This window comes from Besnoitia besnoiti, chromosome III (genome assembly GCF_002563875.1).
Source record: "Besnoitia besnoiti strain Bb-Ger1 chromosome III, whole genome shotgun sequence".
Lineage (NCBI taxonomy): Eukaryota > Apicomplexa > Conoidasida > Eucoccidiorida > Sarcocystidae > Besnoitia > Besnoitia besnoiti.
The window spans coordinates 5,153,889-5,173,976 of record NC_042358.1 but is presented as its reverse complement, the minus strand read 5'-3'; the positions used below and the strand labels follow the sequence as shown (position 1 = coordinate 5,173,976).

At 58.4% G+C, this 20,088-nt stretch overlaps 4 protein-coding genes across 4 annotated transcripts; 3 read left to right on the top strand and 1 right to left on the bottom strand.

The window, feature by feature from the left end:
* Positions 1 to 1,259: 1,259 nt before the first annotated feature.
* Positions 1,260 to 5,200, bottom strand: BESB_050330 (uncharacterized protein; the record flags this gene model as incomplete). Its single annotated transcript, XM_029363484.1, has 3 exons — positions 1,260 to 1,671; positions 2,241 to 2,299; positions 2,714 to 5,200. 3 exons carry the CDS (start codon positions 5,198 to 5,200, stop codon positions 1,260 to 1,262), a joined length of 2,958 nt encoding a protein of 985 aa, XP_029220850.1.
* A 2,305-nt stretch (positions 5,201 to 7,505) lies between these two features.
* BESB_050320 (putative divalent metal transporter) lies at positions 7,506 to 12,481 on the top strand (the record flags this gene model as incomplete). Its single annotated transcript, XM_029363483.1, has 5 exons — positions 7,506 to 9,013; positions 9,325 to 9,427; positions 10,367 to 10,776; positions 11,173 to 11,321; positions 11,730 to 12,481. 5 exons carry the CDS (start codon positions 7,506 to 7,508, stop codon positions 12,479 to 12,481), a joined length of 2,922 nt encoding a protein of 973 aa, XP_029220849.1.
* Positions 12,482 to 14,903: 2,422 nt separating this feature from the next.
* BESB_050310 (SAG-related sequence) lies at positions 14,904 to 16,019 on the top strand (the record flags this gene model as incomplete). Its single annotated transcript, XM_029363482.1, has 1 exon — positions 14,904 to 16,019. One exon carries the CDS (start codon positions 14,904 to 14,906, stop codon positions 16,017 to 16,019), a length of 1,116 nt encoding a protein of 371 aa, XP_029220848.1.
* A 1,663-nt stretch (positions 16,020 to 17,682) lies between these two features.
* On the top strand, positions 17,683 to 18,837 carry BESB_050300 (SAG-related sequence SRS38C; the record flags this gene model as incomplete). The annotated part of the gene is made up of 1 exon (XM_029363481.1): positions 17,683 to 18,837. The coding sequence occupies one exon, from the start codon at positions 17,683 to 17,685 to the stop codon at positions 18,835 to 18,837; it is 1,155 nt and encodes a 384-aa protein (XP_029220847.1).
* Positions 18,838 to 20,088: the final 1,251 nt, after the last annotated feature.

Sequence of the window (20,088 nt, the reverse complement as noted above, 5' to 3'; positions counted from 1 at the left end):
GGGGGGGGGGGGTGAGTTTGTTTTGGGAGGCTTGGCTCGACTGCTCGCTGACGAGAAGGGCACTTTTTAGAGAAACAAGGGCGTCACGAATGCGTCCACGGGGAATCACAGTGACGCACATCCGAAGGAACAGAAGACCGGCGCTCCTCGTAAACACCGCCCTGAAAACGGGAAAAAAGTTTGCCGTTGCGTACTTCGAAGTACAACAGGACGTCTTTAGGAACCACGTTTAGCTTTCTCCTCTCAAAATAAGAAAGCCCGCATTTCTTGCTTTTCTGCCGACGGGTTTGCGAGGCTGACACGCTGGAGGGGAAGTAGAGGCAGCCCTCGAGAATAGTCTTCTATGTGATCTGTGATTGAAGCAGCACGGGGGATTCACTCTTATGGAGGAGTCTGTTTGCGATTGCACTTCCAGGGCAGGAAATTCAGGAGAATCCCGCCCTCGATTCGCAGCAGACTGCAGACTCTGTCCTTGTCTCAAATCGACAAAAACGTCCTGCGGACTTCAAGAATATGCGCATACGGGCTGCGGATGCATCCTATAAATATACATACATATAGATAGACAGGTAGACAGATATATAAGTAGATGCAAGGCACAAAAGAACTTGAGAGGCCCTTTTTTCTCCAGCGGTATTCGGCGCTGTGTGAGTCTAGCTCTATGACGCCTGTACCAGACTGCGTAGGCTAGCGGAAGCTGTGCCTTCAAAACGTGTTTAACAGCGAAAAACAAAATGCGCACTGCAGCAGGGAGAGCGTTTGAGGTGTCTCGCCGCTCTTTTCAAAATACGAAAATGACTACATACGGATATACATCTTCTGTTTTGTACACAGAGAGATACGCGGCGAAGAAAGATCAGGAGTGCACCACAGTGGGGACAGAAGCACGCGGGAGCCTTCTGCCGCAAGAGAAAAGACAAAAGACATTATTTCTCTCCCTCTTTGAGTTAGATGCACTCGGACGAATCCACCACTTGGCCTGCTTCCTTCCAGATCGACCCCGACGTCTTCTTTTCCCGCATTCCTGCGCCAACGCGTGTCTCCCCGTTCTTCCTCCCTGGGGCTGCACACGCTCTGCAGTGGAGCCTCTGAGTCACGCGCTTGTCTCCGCTGTTGCCTCGAACTCTCTGCGCGACCGCCACCACGAGCTCAAGAGCGAGGCGAACCTTAGGCTTCTCCGCTTCCCTCCTTCCTCCTTACTCGCGTTCTCTCTCCCCAGCTCCGGAGGGCCGTGAGAAGCGGCGCCGCACATTCACTCCTCAAAACTGCAGCGGCTTCGAGCTCTGGGATCGGAAGTCCCTCTCGCCTCGCTCGGCGCCGCTCCACGGACTCTCGTCCAGCTCGACATCTGGCAGCTGCACCAGAAGCGGCCTCTCAGGGGTCGCTGTCGCAGCCCCATCGTCTAAAGCGAGCGGAGAAGAAAACGGAGAGAACGGAGACGCGGCAGCAGCACCCGGCAAAGGCGAGAGGGCGGCGGAGGCGAGCGCGGCCGCAGCCGCATGTCGCGCCTCCTCAGCCGCCTTCGCCCGCGACGCAGACGCGCGGCGCCGCGCCTCCGCCTCCGCACGCTGCTGTTCCCACGCGCGCCGCTGCCGATGGAAGACGTCTGCCGCGAGACGCGCGCTCCCATCCGAAAAGCCGCACACCAGCGTCTGCGCGACGCGATCGTACCTGAGAAAGAGAGAAAAAAGAAGGTGAACTCCCTTCTAAAACTGGAATATCAGAGACAGAGCAACCGACACACGCAGAGACAAGACGCCCAGGCGGCAAGCCATCACTTGGGAGGAGAAAACCGTGAGAAGGACACGCAGAGACTCTGCGACTCCACGGCGCCTCCTGAAGGCCACAGCCACGCGACCTGCTGTCTCCGTAGATATAGATACGCGGCTGCGTAGTAGATGCATATACGTAGATCTAGATATATATGCCAGTTCAAATAGATGCGCACAGCCGACTGCGACCCCGACTGCGGAAGCACGCACCCCTCAGAGAGAAGGGATCGAAGCGCATGCGAGAGAGCAACATAGACTGCAAAACGATGTGGAGACACCTTTTACGAAATGTATTAATATTTGTCTTCAGAGAGCGAGCACGGCTAAATAGCAGGCGGGGAGAACGAACCCACTCGTAGAAGAAAGAGCTCCTGGACACGTTTGCACACGCATGCATAGAAGGGGAGCGCGTGATCTGAACGCACAAATGGAAGTGTTTGCAGGCCGCCGCCTCCCGAAAATTCGTACCAGAAAGAAGATATTCTGAGAGGCTCAGAGGACAAACTCGCGTCCGGATTCGTTCGCAGCTGCAAAGAAGCGAAAGAAAAGAGACACGCAAGTCGCGACTTTCCTTCCAAGTTTCGAGTAGGCTACGTCAGTTAGAGTGGAGCAACCGTTAAACAAGAGCCCCACGCATACTGAAACATACATATGTATCTATATATGTATATATACATATATGGATACATATATATACATGTATGCACATATATGTATATACATATGCTCGCGGAAGCATCGTCTCGCCCGTGAGCACACACACAGGTACAAACACTCACACACGGAACACACACATACGCACATACATAACATCTACAGAGACATCTGTATGCCTATGTATAACTACAGCTGTGCGGGTGAGTAGGTAGCGCGTGAGGATATGCTGGCGAACTGGGCTCGCGGCTTCGTGTGGGCGCGCGCGCGCAACGCCAGACGCTGACCGTCAGCTGCCTCCACGGTCGGATCTCCAGCTGGGCGTCGCCGTGCGCATCTGCGCCCTTGGCTTTTCCTCGAATTTTCCACAGCTGGCAACACGGGGAGCGGCGGCGAGCGGCGTCTGCGCCGTGTACGGCGACAGCCACGACGCCTTCTGCTTCGTCGAAGGCCGCGCCGACAGCGAGCACCTCGGGACGCGCGTCTTCGACTTTCTCGCTTTTGCCGTCCTCGCCCTCCGCGCCGCTCTGCCTCGCACCGGCGACTCGCGCGCCCGCCTCCGCGAAGGCCGCGGCGCCCGCCTCCGTGAAGGCCGCGGCGCCCACCCGCAGCGCGGCGCGCGAGACCAAACGCCACGGGAAACCGTCGACTACGCCGCCTTCGTCCCCGCGAAGAGCAGCAGAATAAGCGGGCGAGGAAGAAGAAGCGGGCGAGGAAGAAGAGGACGAAGAAGAGGAAGGAGGCGCTGCTGGGGAGGGCGCGCACGGGCCCGCCGCGGCGGCAGCTGAAGACGAGGCGGCTGGCGGCGCGCTGAAGAGCGGGCACGGACCGGTGCGGCCTTCTGCGTCACCCCAAGAGGACGGCGAGCCGCAGAGGAAGGACGGGCAGTCGACGCGACCTCCGTGGAGGCCTCTGTGGAGCTTGTGCGCGCGCGCGTCTTGTCGCCACACGAGGATCTCCGTCTGCGTGACGGCGACGCACCAGAGGTCTCGCCCGTCCTCTCGGCGGCCGTCGCGCCGCGTGTGGGGGGCCGCCGCGACCGCGCCGGTCCACGCGGGCCCCACGTGGAGCCCAACGACCGGCGCGGCGGCCCCCCACACGCAGCCGACGCACGCGCCGGTCTGCAGCGCGAAAACCGCCAGCGGCCAGCGCCACCGCGCGCCGCCGCAGCCGTCGCGCGCAGGCGCGGCGCGCGACGGCTGCGGCGACCTGCAGCTCGCGGAGAAGGAAGGAGAAGAAAAGTCGTGGAGCGCCGGCGGCTGCCGCACAAACTCCTCCCGCGCCCGCCGCTGCGGCGACGCAGGAGGCAGGCTGGCGCCCGCGTCCGCTGAAGACGCAGACGCGGGCGAGAGAGGAGGCGCGGCAGCCCGCGAGGCGCGCGGACCGTAGGCGACAAAGAGGAATTTCTTCTTCTCGAAGAAGTGAAGCGTTGAAACTGCGAACGGCGACGCGCCGCACGCCCCCGCTGATGCGCAGGGCGAAGCGCCAACTCGAGGGGAGGCGGTGCCCGGCGCAGCCAGCGAAGACGAAGCTGAAAAAGACGAGGAAGATATAGAAGATGATGAAGTTGGAGAGGAAGATGAAGAAGAAGAAAACAAAATTGACGACGAAAAAGCTGGAAACGAAGATGAAGAAGATGATGAAGATGAACAAGATGATGAAGAAGATGCCTCGAAAGAAGGCGCGCGGAAAGGCGAAGAGGAGGACGAGGCGGCGCCACGCTCCGCCTCCGCTCGCGGCCCTTTCCTGCTTCGCCTTCTCCCTCTCTGGTTGCCGGCGCCGGCATCATCCCTGGCAGGTCTGCAGAAGCTCCTCTGCCTGGCGATAAGGGCCTCTGGAGGGTCGTAACGCGCCGCGACTTGAGCGCTTTCGAGAAAGAAGGCGTACGCGGCTCCACTCGCGTCGCCGCAGATGACTGAGTTGTTCAGCGGGCACAGCAGCACGGTGGGGAACGCGCGCGAAGCAGGCAATCCGGCGGCGGCGTGGGGGAATGAAGGCGAAGAAGAAGATGGAGCGAGTGGAGCCGGCGAACTTGCCAGAAACGGCTCAGAGACGAGAAACTGCAGCAGCGCGTCATCGTCGTCCGGCCTCCGCGCTCCTTTCCACGTCTCGCGTGGCTCTGCTGTGGCGGCCTGGTGCGGCGCATCCTGGGGTGGCGGGAGGCAGGCATCTTCCTCGCGGACTTCGGGCAGGACGAGTTCGCCGACGCAGCGCAAATCCTGCGCCGAGAAGCAGCGGATTCTGCGGTCTCCAAAGGCGAGGAAGAGGATGCCGCCGCGCGAGCCGCGCAGCGAGGCCTCGGGGTTGAACGCGCCGGCGCGGCATCCCTGCCAGGCAGGCGGAAAGGCCTTCTCGTGGAGGGGCGTACCGAAGGCGGCGGAGAGAACTTCCACGCGCGAGAAGGACGCCGCGAGGATGCCGCCGTCGCCCGGCGCGAAGGCCCGCCGCAGCTGCGCGAAGGTCCGCAGCGGATGCGCGCCACCACGACCCGCGGCACGGCGCGCAACGGCGGAAGCAGCGGCACCGGGCGCGAAGGCGGAGGCGATGGAGGAGAAGAACTTGGGGAAGCACAGAGACACCGGCGAGCCCGCGACGCTGGAAGAGAGAGAAGCAGAGCCCAGAGGCGACGCAATCACGCAGAGCAGCGGCGGGCGCTGAGCGGCTGGAAGATGCGAAGCCGAGCACACGACGGAGGCGAAGCGGCTGGCGGGGGGCGGAGACGACTGCGGAGGAGAGGACGGGAGAGACAGGGGCGATGAGGCCGCTGCGCCCATCGTAAGCCAGAGAGAACACCGAGTTAACCAGCAAGGTCGCACACACCGAAGACGAGCCTCCGAAGAGAAGGAAGGAGACAAAGGAAAACGCAGAGAGACGAGAGAAGCAGATGGGGACCGAAGCATGCGGAGCCGGAAACGAGCAGCGAGGCGGAAAAAGCAGAGGACGGCTCTAGCCGACGACGCGGCAAGAGGAGAGAGAGAGCGTAGCTGGAAGGGGGAACAACGGCAAGAGAAAGGGCGGAAAGCGGCCCCGTGGAGAGCAAACGCCCTGAGATGATACACGAAAAGAAGGTCACTTGGTGGCTCAATCAGACGGGAGCGGCGGCATTCGTGACCTCAGTATCTCGTTCTACATTGAGATACAACAGAGGCACGCCAGGGGATGAGCGACTGCAGTCCTTCACTTTGGGAAGAAAGAGCCCAGAACAGACAGTCAAGAAGAAAAAAGGAGCTCCCTTTTTTAGACCAAAGCACCAAAAAGTCGTTGAGTTCTAAGGAAGAGAATCACACTCTCGTGAACAGACTCTGTCCTGCTCGAGTCGCTGGTCTTGCAACCTCCTCATGCATGCTTGCTGGCTTTTCGTCCCTTTCGCCGCGTCTTGTCTCTCTTCTCCGCCGTTTCACTCTCTTTTTTCTAGGTGCTCCTCGCGTCATTCCATTTTATCGAATGGTTCGAGCCAGCGCTGCGTCTGTCTTTCGGTTTTTTTTTTCGTCCTGTTTTCCCCAGTCTCCCGTGAGAGAAGCTCTGGCTAGTCAGTCTGCCTGCCTTCGGCGTTCAAAAAAGGTCCTCTGGGAGCCTGCTGAAGAAACGAAGCGAATCCTGCGCGCTCTTCTATCTCTCGGCCGTTGAAGAAGCTGCCAAGAGCAAGAGAGGCTTTTTTTCTTTTGAAACGTTGGCCGCCTCCGAGAAGAAAGAGTGGAGAGATAGAAGACAAAGACGGCGTGGTTTAGCTGGTGTGCAAATACACCTGGGAGCCTTGTTCTCTCTCGCCTTCGTGTTGTTGTTCTCGAGATTTCAGTCCCCAATTTTTCTGATTTTTCCAAATATTTTCCTCCCTCTGCCCTCTTCGGAACCCCTTCTCACAGCTGTGTCTCCTTCGCAATCTGTACTCTGCTTCCTGTCTCGAGAGTCCCTCCGCCTCTCAACACGCCACGGGGATCGACATTCGTATTCGGGAGTAGCAGCGCATACCTCCGTGCTTAGTCCACATCTCCCGCGCAGGTAAGACCTATTTTAATAGGATTCTATTTTGCTTTGCTGCCGCGGGTCTGTCTTGCTTCGAGAACTCGCATATCGACTCGGCGTTCGTCTTTCGCCGCGCCTTGCGCCTCTACCTGCAGCGCAGATATATGTGTATCTACACGTACATATATATCTAGATGCATGCTGTCCATCCTGCGTTTCTAGGTAGTGTAGATATACTCGTCTTTGTGTCGCGAGGTCTCCGTATGAGTCAGCGTGAGGCTGTGGGCGTGCTCATCTGCGCCGTCAGAGGGCTGCATGACCCGCCGTTTCGTGGGGGGTAGGAGCCTCCACGAGAAAGAACCTTCCTTCTCTTCGTTTTATTTACTTGTTGGAATCCTAGCTTTGTTTCCGCGAGCCTCGGATTCCGATCGCCGCGACTTGGTGTAGCGCAGCCTTAACGCGCCCTGCGTGGGTTGGGGGTCTTCGCGTCTGGATTTCTTCATCTTTCCGTGGTTTTTCGCTGTGTGTTTCCTGTCATTTCCTTCTCGTCGCGTTTGTCTTCTTCCGGCGTCTGTTTTTCAGCACTTGGTTTCTCACCAGCCTGTTCGCGACCAGCAGCCTCGAGCGTCTTTCACCTCACAGTCGACGCACCCTCCTTCTGTCTCTGCGTCCGCGTGCGCGTCTCCTACCGACTCCTCATCTTCCTCCTCTTCGTCTTCCTCTTCTCCTTTCTTCGTCCGCGTTCTACTCTCCTTTGTCTATGTCGCCTGAGGCTTCGCGCGCTCGCGCTGCGTCTCGAGTTCTCGCCTCGTCTTTTCTGCGGGCGTCGTCACGGCTTCAGCGCTGCGCCCCGCCGCTCCGATTCCAGCTACCTCCTTTTTCGTCTCCTCTCGCGCGGCCTGGCTCGCCTCAGCCATCCTCTCTCTGGAGCTTGCCTGCCACTTCTTCTTTTCCGCCTCATCCGTCGGGCATCGCGTCCGCTGCGTCGCGCGCGACAGCGTCTGCGGGCGGCGCCGCCGGCGGCTGGGAGGGGTCCCACACGCGCCCTACGCGACCTGCAGAGAGCCCTTTGCTTGGGCGGCTCGCCTGCTCCTCGGGCTCGCGACCGCGGTCGCCATGGAGGCGCAGAGCGCAGGCGACGCGCGCGCAGTCTCTGGGGAGACGCCGGCGGACCTCGCCTCCAGTCCGAGCGTCTGCGATTTCTTCGATGAAGTGATCGATGTACCCGACGACGAGGAGGATGACGCATCCCGCAGGGACGCGGCTTGTCGCCTCACGCCTCCAGGCGCCTGGACGCCGCTGCCGCAGCTCCTCCCCGCGTCGCCCTGCGCCGCGTGCGCAGCCGCGGGCGTGAGCACGCCCAAGGGCGCAGCTGGAGCCCAGTGGGCTGGCGCCCGCGGTGCGGAGAGAGCGCGGGTCCCCCCCGCGCTTCGCAGACTGCAGAGTCGCGAGGAGGAGGGCGCGACGCCGAGCCCCGGGTGTAGCTGCTCGCCCTGGCTGCCGCCCCTCCGCACGCTTTCCCCTGCGACGGTCTCTGCCTCCATCGCGGAGAGGTCCGGCGGGTTCTCTTGCGAAAAGCACTACGTGCCCCCGGCTGCCTCCGCGCCGTCCCCCTCGGGAGCTTGTCCGCAGGTCGCCTCGCGCGCGGCGGCGGTCTTCCCTGCGGCTTCGTCTCGCTTTCCTGCTTCATCGGCGGCGGCGGCGTCACGCGGCGGCAGCCTTCGAGGCGACTCGGCAGGCGCGTGGCCTGTGGCGCCAGGAGGCCCAGAGCATCGAGAAGAGACAGCGGAGCGACGGCGCATGGCGGCCGCGTCTCCCGAGCGACCTGAGACGCAGCCTCGCGCGAGCGAAAAGCAGACTTCCGCGTCGCTGTCTATTGTCCTGATGCCCTCCGCCGACGGCTGGGCGTTGGCCTCGAGGCACCCGTCCCGCCCTGCGTCCTCTCGCAACTCGTCAGTTTGCTCCGAAGGCGGCGACTTCGGGGGGACCGACGCCCACGGGCCTACTCCGTCGCGGGTCGCCTTCTTCGTCTCCTATGCCCTACCTTTTTCCGCTGCACCTGTCTCCTTCCTCTCGCCGACGGGCCTTCTTGCCGCGCTCCTCCGCCTCCTGCACTGTCCCTTCGCATCCGCGGCACCCGCGACCGCGGCCTCCCCCGTCGCGCCGTTGCTCGCCCCTGCGCCTCCGACCGCGTCGGGCTCCACGGGGGGGCGGTCGGGGCGCTCGCGCAGCGTCGCGCGGGACCTCGCCACGGCGCTTCTGCTGCCGCCCGTCGCGCTCCTCGCGCTGCCTGTGAACGCCGCGCTGCTCGCGCTGCAGCTTGTCTTCCGCGGCGTTGAGGCCCTGCTGCCGCCGCCGCTGCCGGCGCGCTTCCAGTGGAAGAAGTTCGCGGCGTTCCTGGGCCCTGGCTGGCTGGTTGCGATGGCCTTCCTCGACCCCGGCAACCTCGAGGGCGACCTGCAGGCGGGCAGCCGGCGCGAGGCCCCCGGGGTCTTGCCCCCGGGGGCACCTGATCCGCGGGCCTACGCGCTCCTGTGGGTCCTCCTCTGGGCGCACGTCGGCGGCTGGGTCTTCCAGGTCCTCGCTGCCAGACTCGGCAACGCGACGGGCAAGGACCTGGCCACGTAAGACATTCTGAAAAATGACTAAACAAAAAAAAGGAGGGCGTGAAAGGGAGGGGAGGTAAACGCGGACTCTCGGAGCAGAAGAAACTAGGGCAAGAGAACGGGGCATGGAGAGAATCAGAGGGGCGCTGGCAGGAAGGACAGACCAGCAGGCGGCGTGAGAGGCGGAATGAATTCTATTCAGCGTAGCAGAGACACTGGCTCTTGGCGTCAACCTGGGAGCATCCCAGCATGCTGAAGGGGCGATGAGTGTTTTTTCGATGTTTCATAGCATCGAGTGCGAGTCTGTCGTGTGCGTTTTCAATTTTCAGCTTGTGCAGGAGTCAGTACAATCGCAGCATCTCGGTGATCCTCTGGCTGCTCACGGAGATCGCCATCATTGGCGCAGATATCCAGGCCGTCATTGGTAGCGCGGTATGTTGTCTCGACTCACCACATTTGTCTCAAGCATCTCTGAAATGCGCGAGTCGGGCGTGTATCCCTGCCTTCTGGCGTTTATGGTTTAAAGTGACCTCGTCACACTTGGAGTGCGTTTTCGCTGCGTTCCTTAATGTTTCGCGCATCGTCGTCGGATCTCCATTCTCTGGCATGCGCCATGAGTCTTCTCAGAAAAGGCACAGGAGGACGTTAACGCTTGTCTGTGCGACAACGCGACGGAAGGGAAGTTGCCGTAGCTGTAGATGAATGCTAAATCTAGAGTATCTCTCCTAAGACACTGCATAACATATGAATGCTCCTTCCGCCATTCGCTGACTGTGTTTACCACGGGGAATTAGAACAGTCATCTTCAGTACTCTAGGAACTATAATATCTTTGTTTATTCGATTTGAGTTATACAGTTCTGTCCAAAACCGGTGGTTTGTTAGTATTTATGGTATCAACATGTCAATGAAGGGAGGACGATGACGCCCCACGTGTGACGCGTTTGGCGTTGCGTGATGTATTCGCCCGAGTGCGTGACGGCGGAGGGCTGGCAGGATTCCCTCTCTCAGCTCCTGCCGGTCTGCGCTCTCCATATCCCTAGCCTTGAGAGACGGACCAGAAGGTGAAATGGTGGTGAATGTTCGAGGCTACACTCGTCGGCATTTGCAAGGGCCGTTCCTTGCCTTCTCTATTTCGCAGCTTCTCTTGTCTTTTGCTTTTCTCTGGACGGTGCTGTTACCTTTGTTTTTCTCATGTTCAGTACTGTATCGCTTTTGCTGTCGCTTTGGGTCCCGTCCGCTAGCTGTTTCGCTAGTCTCTGTGCTGTGTCGCACGCCCCAGCGCCTGCACGTGCATGCGGCTGTCTGTTTTCTCACATTTCCGGCTGTTTGTGTGCGCCGTTTCGCATTCGTGTGCGCTGTCCGCGTGCAGGTCGCCTTCAATCTGCTGCTGGGGTTCCCGATCTGGCTGGCTGCGTTGGTAACCCTGGCGGACTCGTTCACTTTCCTCTCTCTGAACGCCCAGCACAGTCAGCGACTCGAGCGCTTCTTCTCGTTCTTCATCGGCGTGATGGCGATTGCCTTCATCTACACGCTCGCGCTCTCGCAGCCTTCGCTGCGGCTCATTCTCCACGGCCTCTTCGTGCCCACGGTGCCCGAGAGCCGCGCGGACGCGTTCGACCTCCTCGCCCTCATCGGCTGCATCATCATGCCGCACAACATCTTCCTCCACAGCGCGCTTGTACTCACGCGAAACGTGAAACGGGGACGGCAGGAGAAAGTCGCGGAGGCCAACTACTACTTCTCCCTCGAAGCCGCCCTCGCCCTCGCCGTCTCCTTCTTGTAGGCACTGACACGCTGTCCAGGCACACCGACCCGCCTACACATATATATAGATAGATTCATAGATAGACGGAGAGTTACATATATCTGTATAAAGCTGGTTAGGGGAGCATACGGATTCCGGCTCAAGAGCAGGCCCCTCGCCTCCTAGGTGTGAGCCTTGGTGTTGAAGTATCTGGGGCTGCGTGAATCTCCGTATGCTCATGTATGTATGCACGCATGTAGGTAGGAGTGCATGTATGTCTGCCTGTAGATGTGTGTTACTGTGGCTACGTGTGCATTTGTGTGCGTCTTGAGGTTCCTCGAGATCGCGTGTCGCAGCTCTCGAAGCTCCTGCCTGCATATGTCGCTTCAGCGCGTGGCGCCACTCTGTGCGCGAACTTCTGCGTCCTTCAGCTTGAACGGCTGCGTGCTGTGCACCTTCGCGAACCCGATGGTGAAGACTCCAGAGGGCGAGCAACTGACGCTGGCGACGGCGCCCGCGGCCCTGCAGAGCGCCTTCGGCAACGGCGCGCTTTTCATCTGGGCGACCGGACTCCTCTCCGGTGAGAGAAAGAAGAAGCCGAAATCAGCACAGAGCCGAGAGACAGGAGGAGGCGCCGAGGGCGTGCTCGCAACCGAAGGACGTCTCCCCATCTCTCGGTCGTGCGGACTTCGGCCGGAGAGACGCGACGCGCTGAAGTTCTAGCCGATGCACGCGGAGAGAGATACACCTGCAGACAGCGAGAGGCAGACGCCGACTGACAAACGATACGGAGAGTTCCACCGAGAGATCTGGAGACCGCGAAATACTTGCCGAAAATCAATTGCGTCGAGACAGCTACGAGGCCGAAGGGGGGGGCCAGTCGCGTGGCGGTAGATGCGCCTTGTTGTATACCTCAAACGTGATTCTTTTGGCAGTTCGGTCGTTTGTGTTCGGCATTTCGAAGTTTGTCTTGCTTGCGTGTTTTCAGCTGGCCAGAACGCGGCGATGGTGGGGACGTACGCAGGCCAGTTTGTGATGCAGGGGTTTCTGAATTTGCATTTTTCGCGCACAGTCCGGCTGCTGCTGACGCGGCTCGTGACAATTCTGCCCGTGGCCGCGTTGGCGAGTCTAGACCAGGCTGTAGTGGACTCGATTTGTCGGCTGGTGAACATCGCTCAGGCCTTTCTGCTGCCCTTTGCCCTCGTGCCGCTTCTCCTCTTTTCCACGTCGCACAAGGTCATGGGGCGTTTCGTGCTGGCTGGCTGGCGCTGCGCGGCTGTGCTGACGCTCGCGCTCGGCGTCACGGCGGGGAACTTCGCCGCCGCGTTCTACCAGCTCTCGGCACTCGACCTCACGCTCCGCGCGTGGCTGGCCTTCGCGGGGCTGCTGCTGGTGTACGCCGCGCTGCTTCTCCTCATTGCGCGACAGAAAATCCGCTCCACCGCCTGCGCGTATCTCCTCGCAGCCGAGCGGGAGAGGCGCGCCCGCGGCGGAGGCATCGCCCCGCGCGAAAGGCGGAGCGGCGCGGTGGCAGTGCCCGGGAGAAGCGGCCTGCAGCCCGACAGCCCGGTCGTATGCGAGGGCGACACAGATGTCGGTGCCTCCTCGATTGCCGGCGACACCAGCGTCATCCTTGCGTCATCCGACCAAGAGGAAGACCGAGCGGCGGCCGAGGGCGCCAAAACGCCTCTGGAGAAGGGCCAAGCTGCCAGAGAGGCAGGCAACGCGATCGAGGTGTGACGGGGAGTGTAGACAGACGCACAGCCACAACCGAGAACTCCCTGTGAGGGCTCGGTGTTGGGGGGACGCGAGACGCGCAGAACGCCCAGAGGGAATACTAGTCAGTTGTTTGCTCTTCGCCGTGTCTGTTTTGTGTTGCGCCTCGTTTTTTCCTGTTTGCTGCGCTTGTGAATGGCTGCGGACTCGAGTGAAGGATGACGCCTCAGAACTGGGAAGCGAAGACGTTTGGCACAGCCAAGAGTAGCGCGCGAAAACAGAAGGCCGGCGGGCTTTCAAGGAAGGAGAGGAACGCACCGTAGCGACGCAGGACGCCTGAGGAGGAGGAGTGTGGCGCGAGTGGAAAGGGAACGCGAAAGCGCAGGACAGAAGTAACACCGTGAATGACAGAGTGAATTGAAAGCAAAGTCTGCTTTCGTTAGACGTGATCTGGCACAGTTCTCTTGAACTGACACGGTCGCCGGAGGCTCGGGCAGCAGAGACTTGAAACAAAAATCGCAGTGAAGCCGCATGAGGCAGCCGCGAGGGCTCCACCGCGGTTGTCGTCGATCTAGTGAATTCAGCTACTCGGCTTTGAGAGATGTCGCGGTTCCATCTAATCTATCCGTAGCGCACTGCTCGGCGCCCGACCGTTGGTTTTTCGCTTGAGAACGGGCCCTCCGGTACGTAATGGGTTCCGCGCTGCATACATGCTGTACACAGATGGTACAGCAATTTAGAAAATTAAAGTAGCTTCCTGTCTGTATTTTCAATTTATTTGTGGAAATACATGTAATCAGAAACGCGTATACATGCGATCGCAAACCCTTCGCCACTCGCCCTTTTCTCTCCGCGTTTTCCCGACGCCTCTGAACTTGGTTCACATTGCAGAGTCACGGTTTACACTGTCAGCTGCCACGGGGATCACATGCCTTTGGTGCCGTTATCACACTTTTGATTTCCTGGAATGGACTGGCGTATCACCGGGACGCTGAAAGCAAAGGCCCTGCGCCACGTTTTCTCTTTTTTGAGTGTGCATGGCTTACACGCACTGCAAATAGGAGCGGTGACTCTTGTCGCACCCTCACCGTCTGAAAGGACCGTTTATCTGCTGACAACATACGTGCAAGGCGAAATGCAAGGCCGCGCGTCCCTTCCTTGCCGTAAAAGCAGCGTCTTTTCTTAGTAAAATAGATCCTCCGCACGCTCATAGCCCCATATTCCACTGGGTCTGGATTCTGACATAAACCATCGCAGACGCACTTAAATGTTAGAAGTTGGTCCAATGCTACTGTTGGTAACCCAGTTTCCCATCGAAGGTGAGAGTGTGCTTACGCCAAGCCTCGGCAGGGCTACGTCACCGTTTCCACGTGCTACGGCGTCCTGTGCTTGCTGTACATGTGCATGGGAAGCGACATCTAGTGACGACAGACACAACCAAAAAGCATTTACATGATTTAACTCCTTGTTCTGAACATGCTAGAGAGCAGAGCCGTCGCAGCGTATCACTGGTATGGATTATCTGGGTGCGATAAACCTGAATGGTACTTTTTAGCATATTATGCGGTTTAAAAAGTCGCTCCCTCGCACCGAGCCTGCTTCTCAGTTTCCACCAAACATTACTTCTCATTGGGCTTGCTGCGCCAAGTTCGCATTGCTGCCAGAGCGTCAGGGAGTCTGCGACACGAACCGTGTGTGACGGTTTCTTGTGTGTAGCAATTTCTTGTACATTCAACATTAACCTGGCGGGGAGCCCCTGTGGCCAGCGTCTTTACTTCCTTCTCAATTCTTGCATGCCCAGTCGCTCGCACCAGTCTACAGCGGAGCCGTGGTTCGCCCCCGAAAGAGTACGTGAAGCTCAGTGCCATCCTTTTTTGATGCCTCCGCGTGCAGCCGACCGCTCTGTGTGAATGCTGCAAGCTCAACCCGAGACTGCTATTATTCGGCAGCGTTAGTATGGAACGGAGGGGGGGTGGGCGGGGGGGGGGGGGGGGGAGTGGGGAGGTCTGGGGGGTAGGCGGCAGGACGCGCCAGCTCCACCCAGCTCGATGTGGAGGGTCGGACAGATATAGTGGCGCTGTCTTGTTCAGCCGAGTCAGGGAGGCAGCCATGGAGTTGCACAGGTCTTGAAAGCCACTGCCCTGTTTTTCTGGATGGGCTCACCCTCGAACAATAGTGGTTGACTACCAGTTTTCGAAGGCAAACCGATAGAGAGGTTGCCTGGCTGCAAACTGCAAAAGAGCCGCCGACCGTGCAGCGCAGAAATCCTTCACCACCCCAGGCGAAACGTCGTCTCCAGTGGCAGGAGGACGTAAACAGATTCATGCCCTCAGCATCTGTGTAGTGACTCTATACCGACGTCACCCTTTGAGGAAAGAGTCAGATCCTGCACACCTCGTGCATCTTTGTGGCCTACGGCACCTTGAATCGACCAGTTTTTCCGACCATGGCGCCTCCCAATGTATGGCCGTGCCGAAAGCCCCGAAAGCGACTTGTGTGTTTACTCAGCCGGCGGGCTGCAGTGATCTTTCTTGTGGGCCTGATTGCTCTCTGCGGCCGCCAAGACCTCGCTCCTTGTGGCGCGACCCAGGTGAGTCCGGTAGGACAAAAAGCCATTTGCGACGAAACGGGAGGAGCGACCACGTGCACATGCGAAGGAGTCACCCCCCCGCCATCCGAACACGGGACCGCAACGCTCTCAGAGAAAGCGACTACGCTGCACATCCTTTGTAAAAAAGGCCTCACCTGCGCCCCAGACAAACTCGGGAGCACGAAAGTGTGCGACGGCACCGCGTCAGCCGTTCAGAACTGCGCCAGCCGCGATGAGGGAGGCGGAAAATGCGTCGATCTCTCCGATATTTTTGTTGGGGCTTCCACACTCGCGTGGGCAAGTGGAAATGAATCAGATGGCAGTACCCCTAAATCTCTAGTTGTCACTAAAGCCAACCTCCCTTTTGTGGACAAGAAGTTCGTGGTCGGTTGTGTCAAAGGTGAGAATGCTGCTTGCACTGTGGCGGTGGCGGTCAACGCAAGACCGACAGAGAAGACAGGCCAGACCGTCACTTGCGCATATGGAGAGAACAGCAACCTCACGCCCCAGACGGTGGCACTGAACCCGTCAAACAGGAGCTTCACTCTGGTGTGCGGCGAGGACGGAGAAGTGGTGCCTGCGAACTACCAGGCGTCGTTCTGCCCTGTTGGTGCAGAAAAGAGGGACGACCAGAGCGGTGCGTGCACCGAGAGCTACTCACAGATTCTGCCCGCATATGAGACTAGTTGGTGGAGAAACGATGGAGGAAAGTCTTCATATACGCTCACCATTCCGGCGGACAAGTTCCCGGAGACTGAGGCGAAACTGAACATTCGTTGCCAGAAGAAGGGTGCTTCAAGCAGCAACCGGAGTGAGGTGCCAGCTACACCGAACCCGAGCGTGTGCAGCGTTGATGTGACAATTGAGGGTGTTGGGAAAGATGTTTCATCGTCTGCCTCCGCCTTCGGGTGCCTGAGCCGTTTGGTTGCTCTTGCCGCTGTCAGTTGTGCCGCTTTCCTCTGTCGTATTTGACGTCTGAAGCTTCTGAAGCTCTCCATTTTCCGAAACTGTTCGACCCGCCGATATTGAGACGACGTGTCAGCTACAAAAATGGTAGGCGACCGATGTGTTTGCGCAGAGTGGTCGATGCCCATCAAAAGAGTCGAGACGAGTAAGTAACCCTGGTATCGCATTCTGGGCTGCTCCGATCCGATGTTCACGATACATCGCCTGCGCACGTCGCTCGTTTAAGACGCCCTCCGGTAGCGTCATAAAATGCAAAGAACCACGCCGAGAGAACTTCGCGTGGAAGAAACGGGACAGTAGTGCCTCCGCATCTTGGAAAGCCCAGGGACCCCTGATGGAATTTGGCTGCGTACAGAAGCTGACTCCTTTGTCTGAGAACCAGTGACGCGTCCGGAAGATTAGCTCAGATCGTCGATTGCCCTCAGGCCCTTTCTGCCGTTATACCAGATGTTCGACATGCTGCACTCTTAATCCGTGTTTACCACTCCGAGTTCGCACTAATGCGTTCAGACGCCAACCTGCAGGCGCGCATGTCAGAATCGTTCGCTTCTACTATGGGGCTGCACCAGCGCTGAGTGCACGAAAGAGAAGGCTTCTAGCTCCGATTCTGCAAGTCGCTGAAACTCTATGCCTTCGCTTAGTGCAATCTTCAAAACCACCACTCTTCCTGCCAGCTGGAACAGCCGGTGAACTGGGGCAAACACTCATGACAGCAATGTCGGCATACGATGCCGGTTGAGGTTGAAGCGGGCATGAAGAACACCTTCCTGGTACGTGGACACACTAGATGCCGAGCCAGAGGGTAAAAACTGTTTTGGAACGGTGCCTGCGGAAAGCCAGATGTTGAGAAAAAAGGGCATAAGCGAACAGAAGGTTGCAGAGAAATTGCCTCTGACATAGAGCCGATGGCGATGGGGTCATCGAAATGGGTAATACTCCCGATAAAGAAAGCATTCGCTGCCCAGAAGGCCTTGATATCGGCAGCTGGAGCGGCTCATTCACCCGGTTCCTGTTATAAGTGGAGACAGTTCTTCTGTTTCGATTGTGGGTCGGTCCCCTCTGGCATCTTGATTATGGGTGAAAGGTGAGCGGAAGGTGAACATCGGCAACGTGACGTGGCACTGGTCACTGTGCCAACACCAAGGACGCCGACGACAGGCATCCCCCTAAGAAACCAACACAATGCTTTGATTGTAAGTGTTAATGCGAGTTTACTCAATTTCCGGCTGCGGCTTAAGACTGGCGTCCCCCCTCAGTCTACATCAGGGAGCTATCACTGCGGCGGCGACCTGCTTTCTTGCCGCGAACCGTGACCCAGACGCCCACGTCTCTGGCTGGGAGGCGGAGGCTCTCGCGAAGGGAACTGTATCTCTGAAGAAGGATGCCAGAGCCTTTACTCCCGAAACAATCAAGTGTTTTGCTGTGCAACACTCGCTTGTATTGCTTGCAAACTGGGTTGAGGTGAGATTTCTGCGGCGCCATCTGTCGGGCTCCTCTGGAGGCTGACACGCTCAATCAGTGCTGGGTTTGCTCCAGCTTTCAACCTGATTCAGGTCAACAAGCTTGTTAGCACCCCCCGTTGAATAGCCCTTACTCGGCCGTACTGTAGCGTAGCGTCACGTACAGGGTGATGCGTGTTGCGGTGGTCAAAAGCAAACGCGAAAACGCTATGGGTCAAATGCGGGCGTACGACGCCACGACCGCTTACTCGAGTGTGGCTCGTCATGGGAGCCAGGTCTCGGGCTCGGCACTCCATCGAAAAGTGCCGACCAGATGGCCGCTGTCTTTGTTCAGTGCTTTACTAGTGCATTTACTTGCTTCTCTGGAGATTGAGGGTGTGCCGTTTTGTCTTGTCGGTGAGTGTGCGCAACCGGCACAACCTGACTGTACGGAGACGCCAGGGAAGACCACGTGCAGATGCGTTGACAACGCAGCGAAGTCGCTGAGCGCCACCATATCAGAAACACGAAAAACGTTGGAGCTTCAGTGCCCGGATTCGGCGACGAAGTATGCACCTGATGGGTTGAAAGGAGCAAACGTGTGCGCGGCAAGTACACAGAAGCTGACTGAATGTCACAACTGCAACCCAGAGGACAAGTGCATGGACGTCAACGAGCTTCTGTCTGGGACAGAGAAGGTGAAGTGGAAGTCGGAGACACCCGACAGCGGAAATGGCCCACGGACTCTCACTGTACCGAAGGACAATCTTCCCTACGTCGACCAGCAATTCAAGGTCGGCTGCCTCGATACGAGCGGTGAAACAGAAAAATGTTCGGTGACTGTTGAACTCGAGGCGAGGAAAACTTCGAGAACGAACAACACTGTGACCTGTGCCTACGGGAAAGAAAGCAACGAAGCACACGAGACCATCACACTCAACCCCGCGAACAACTCCTTCACCCTGTTGTGCGGGACGGACGGAGAAGTGCTGCCCAAAAACTACCAGGCGAACTACTGCCCAGTCGACGATGCACAGAAAGATGTCTCCACCCCATGCGGTGGCGACTACAAGAGTATTTTGCCGGAGTACGGAAGCACCTGGTGGAGCCCCGAAACGGTCAAAGGTGGCGTCACGCTGGCAATTCCAACGGAGAAGTTCCCGGAGCAGACTGCGAAGATTCGAGTAGGCTGCCTAGCGAGAGCTGCTTTGACCAGAGGTGACACCACACAAGATCCTGAACAGAAGACAACTGTTTGCAACGTCGATGTGACGATCGAAGGCACAGGATCACCTAGCGCTTCTGCATCTCCGCTCGTACCCACGGAAGTCGTTGCGGGGTTGTCAGTTATTGTCTGGAGTGGTGCACTGGCTTCCCATGCCTAGGTGCTTGAGTGCATGGCCAAGCGGGTGCACCAAATGGCAACATGAATGCGCAGGCGGAGAATCCTGACGCGTCTGCTCCGGGTTCCGCGCCGCCTGTGAATGCTGTGCACGTGTGCTCAACTGTTTACCTGTTTCGACGGTGCCGTAGCTGTCCGGATCCTCAGAAGATGCGCAGTTGTTTCATATGCAGACGCAGGCAGTAGCAATAATGCCAATGGATATTTGAGCCGGGAACATGGACGCTCACACAAATACACATTTCACCCGGTCGCTGCAACGCTGGTTGCTGCTGTCAGGCACAGGCATCCTTCGGGAAGGGGAGAGGAACATGGCAAGCTACACTCGACAGAGCGGTAATCAGGATCTGCGGTGGACTGCACACTGTCACTGTGAGCAGAGGGAATGTGAGACACATGTGCTTGCGTAGAGCAGAGTTCGTCGCTGCCGGTAGAATGGTGCGCTCGCATGGCAGAGGAGACGCTGCAGTCCAGTATGCTGTCTACACATTTAGGCGTACCCACACTCGATGCATGCGGACAGTGCTCTCATGCAGTTGTGACTGAGACTGGAAGATTAGTGAGGTGTTTGTTTGAGAAAATATGACTGGAACATTCGTAAGGTAAGTGGGGAAGATCCTATCCTGAAGGTAACACCTCCGGCCGCCTTTGCTGCGGACAGATGGCACACAGGTATGCTTTATTAGAAACATGTACACTCTGCCAGGTATGTCGTAGGCACTGGAACTGGAGAGCAACTTCTAGAGAAGTTGTCGATTTGTGTATGGCGCATTCGAGGAACCAATCTCCAGGTCACCTGCGGCGATCGGCTGTAAGCGGTGCCGCACGAGACTGCATCGTCCACGGACAGGGAGGACGAGACGAACTGGAGGCTGGCGAGTGCCACAAAGTCATGAAGAAGAGCAAATGACTCTCAGAGGCAGCGAGGTCTTACAAATTATCCACACTCGAGTAGCAATCTGTGTTGCCTCCTGTCCTTCCTTCTTTTTCCGGGTGGGTGAGCTGCCACCTTGCCTTAAGCGCGGCGTCGTCAATAAACGTGCAGTCGCCACGCGAGAAAGCGGTGGAACACTTTGCCACTGTGAGCCACTGTTGAGCGGAAACATATGTCTTAGGTGTTTTCCGCCTCAGACAGTGTCTTCATCGGAGTAGCTCAACGCCCTGCGAGGGTGTGGCTGGCGGTCGGCGGCTGGCCTGCGCTCTCCGGTCGTGCCAGGAGCCGCACACAGGCAGT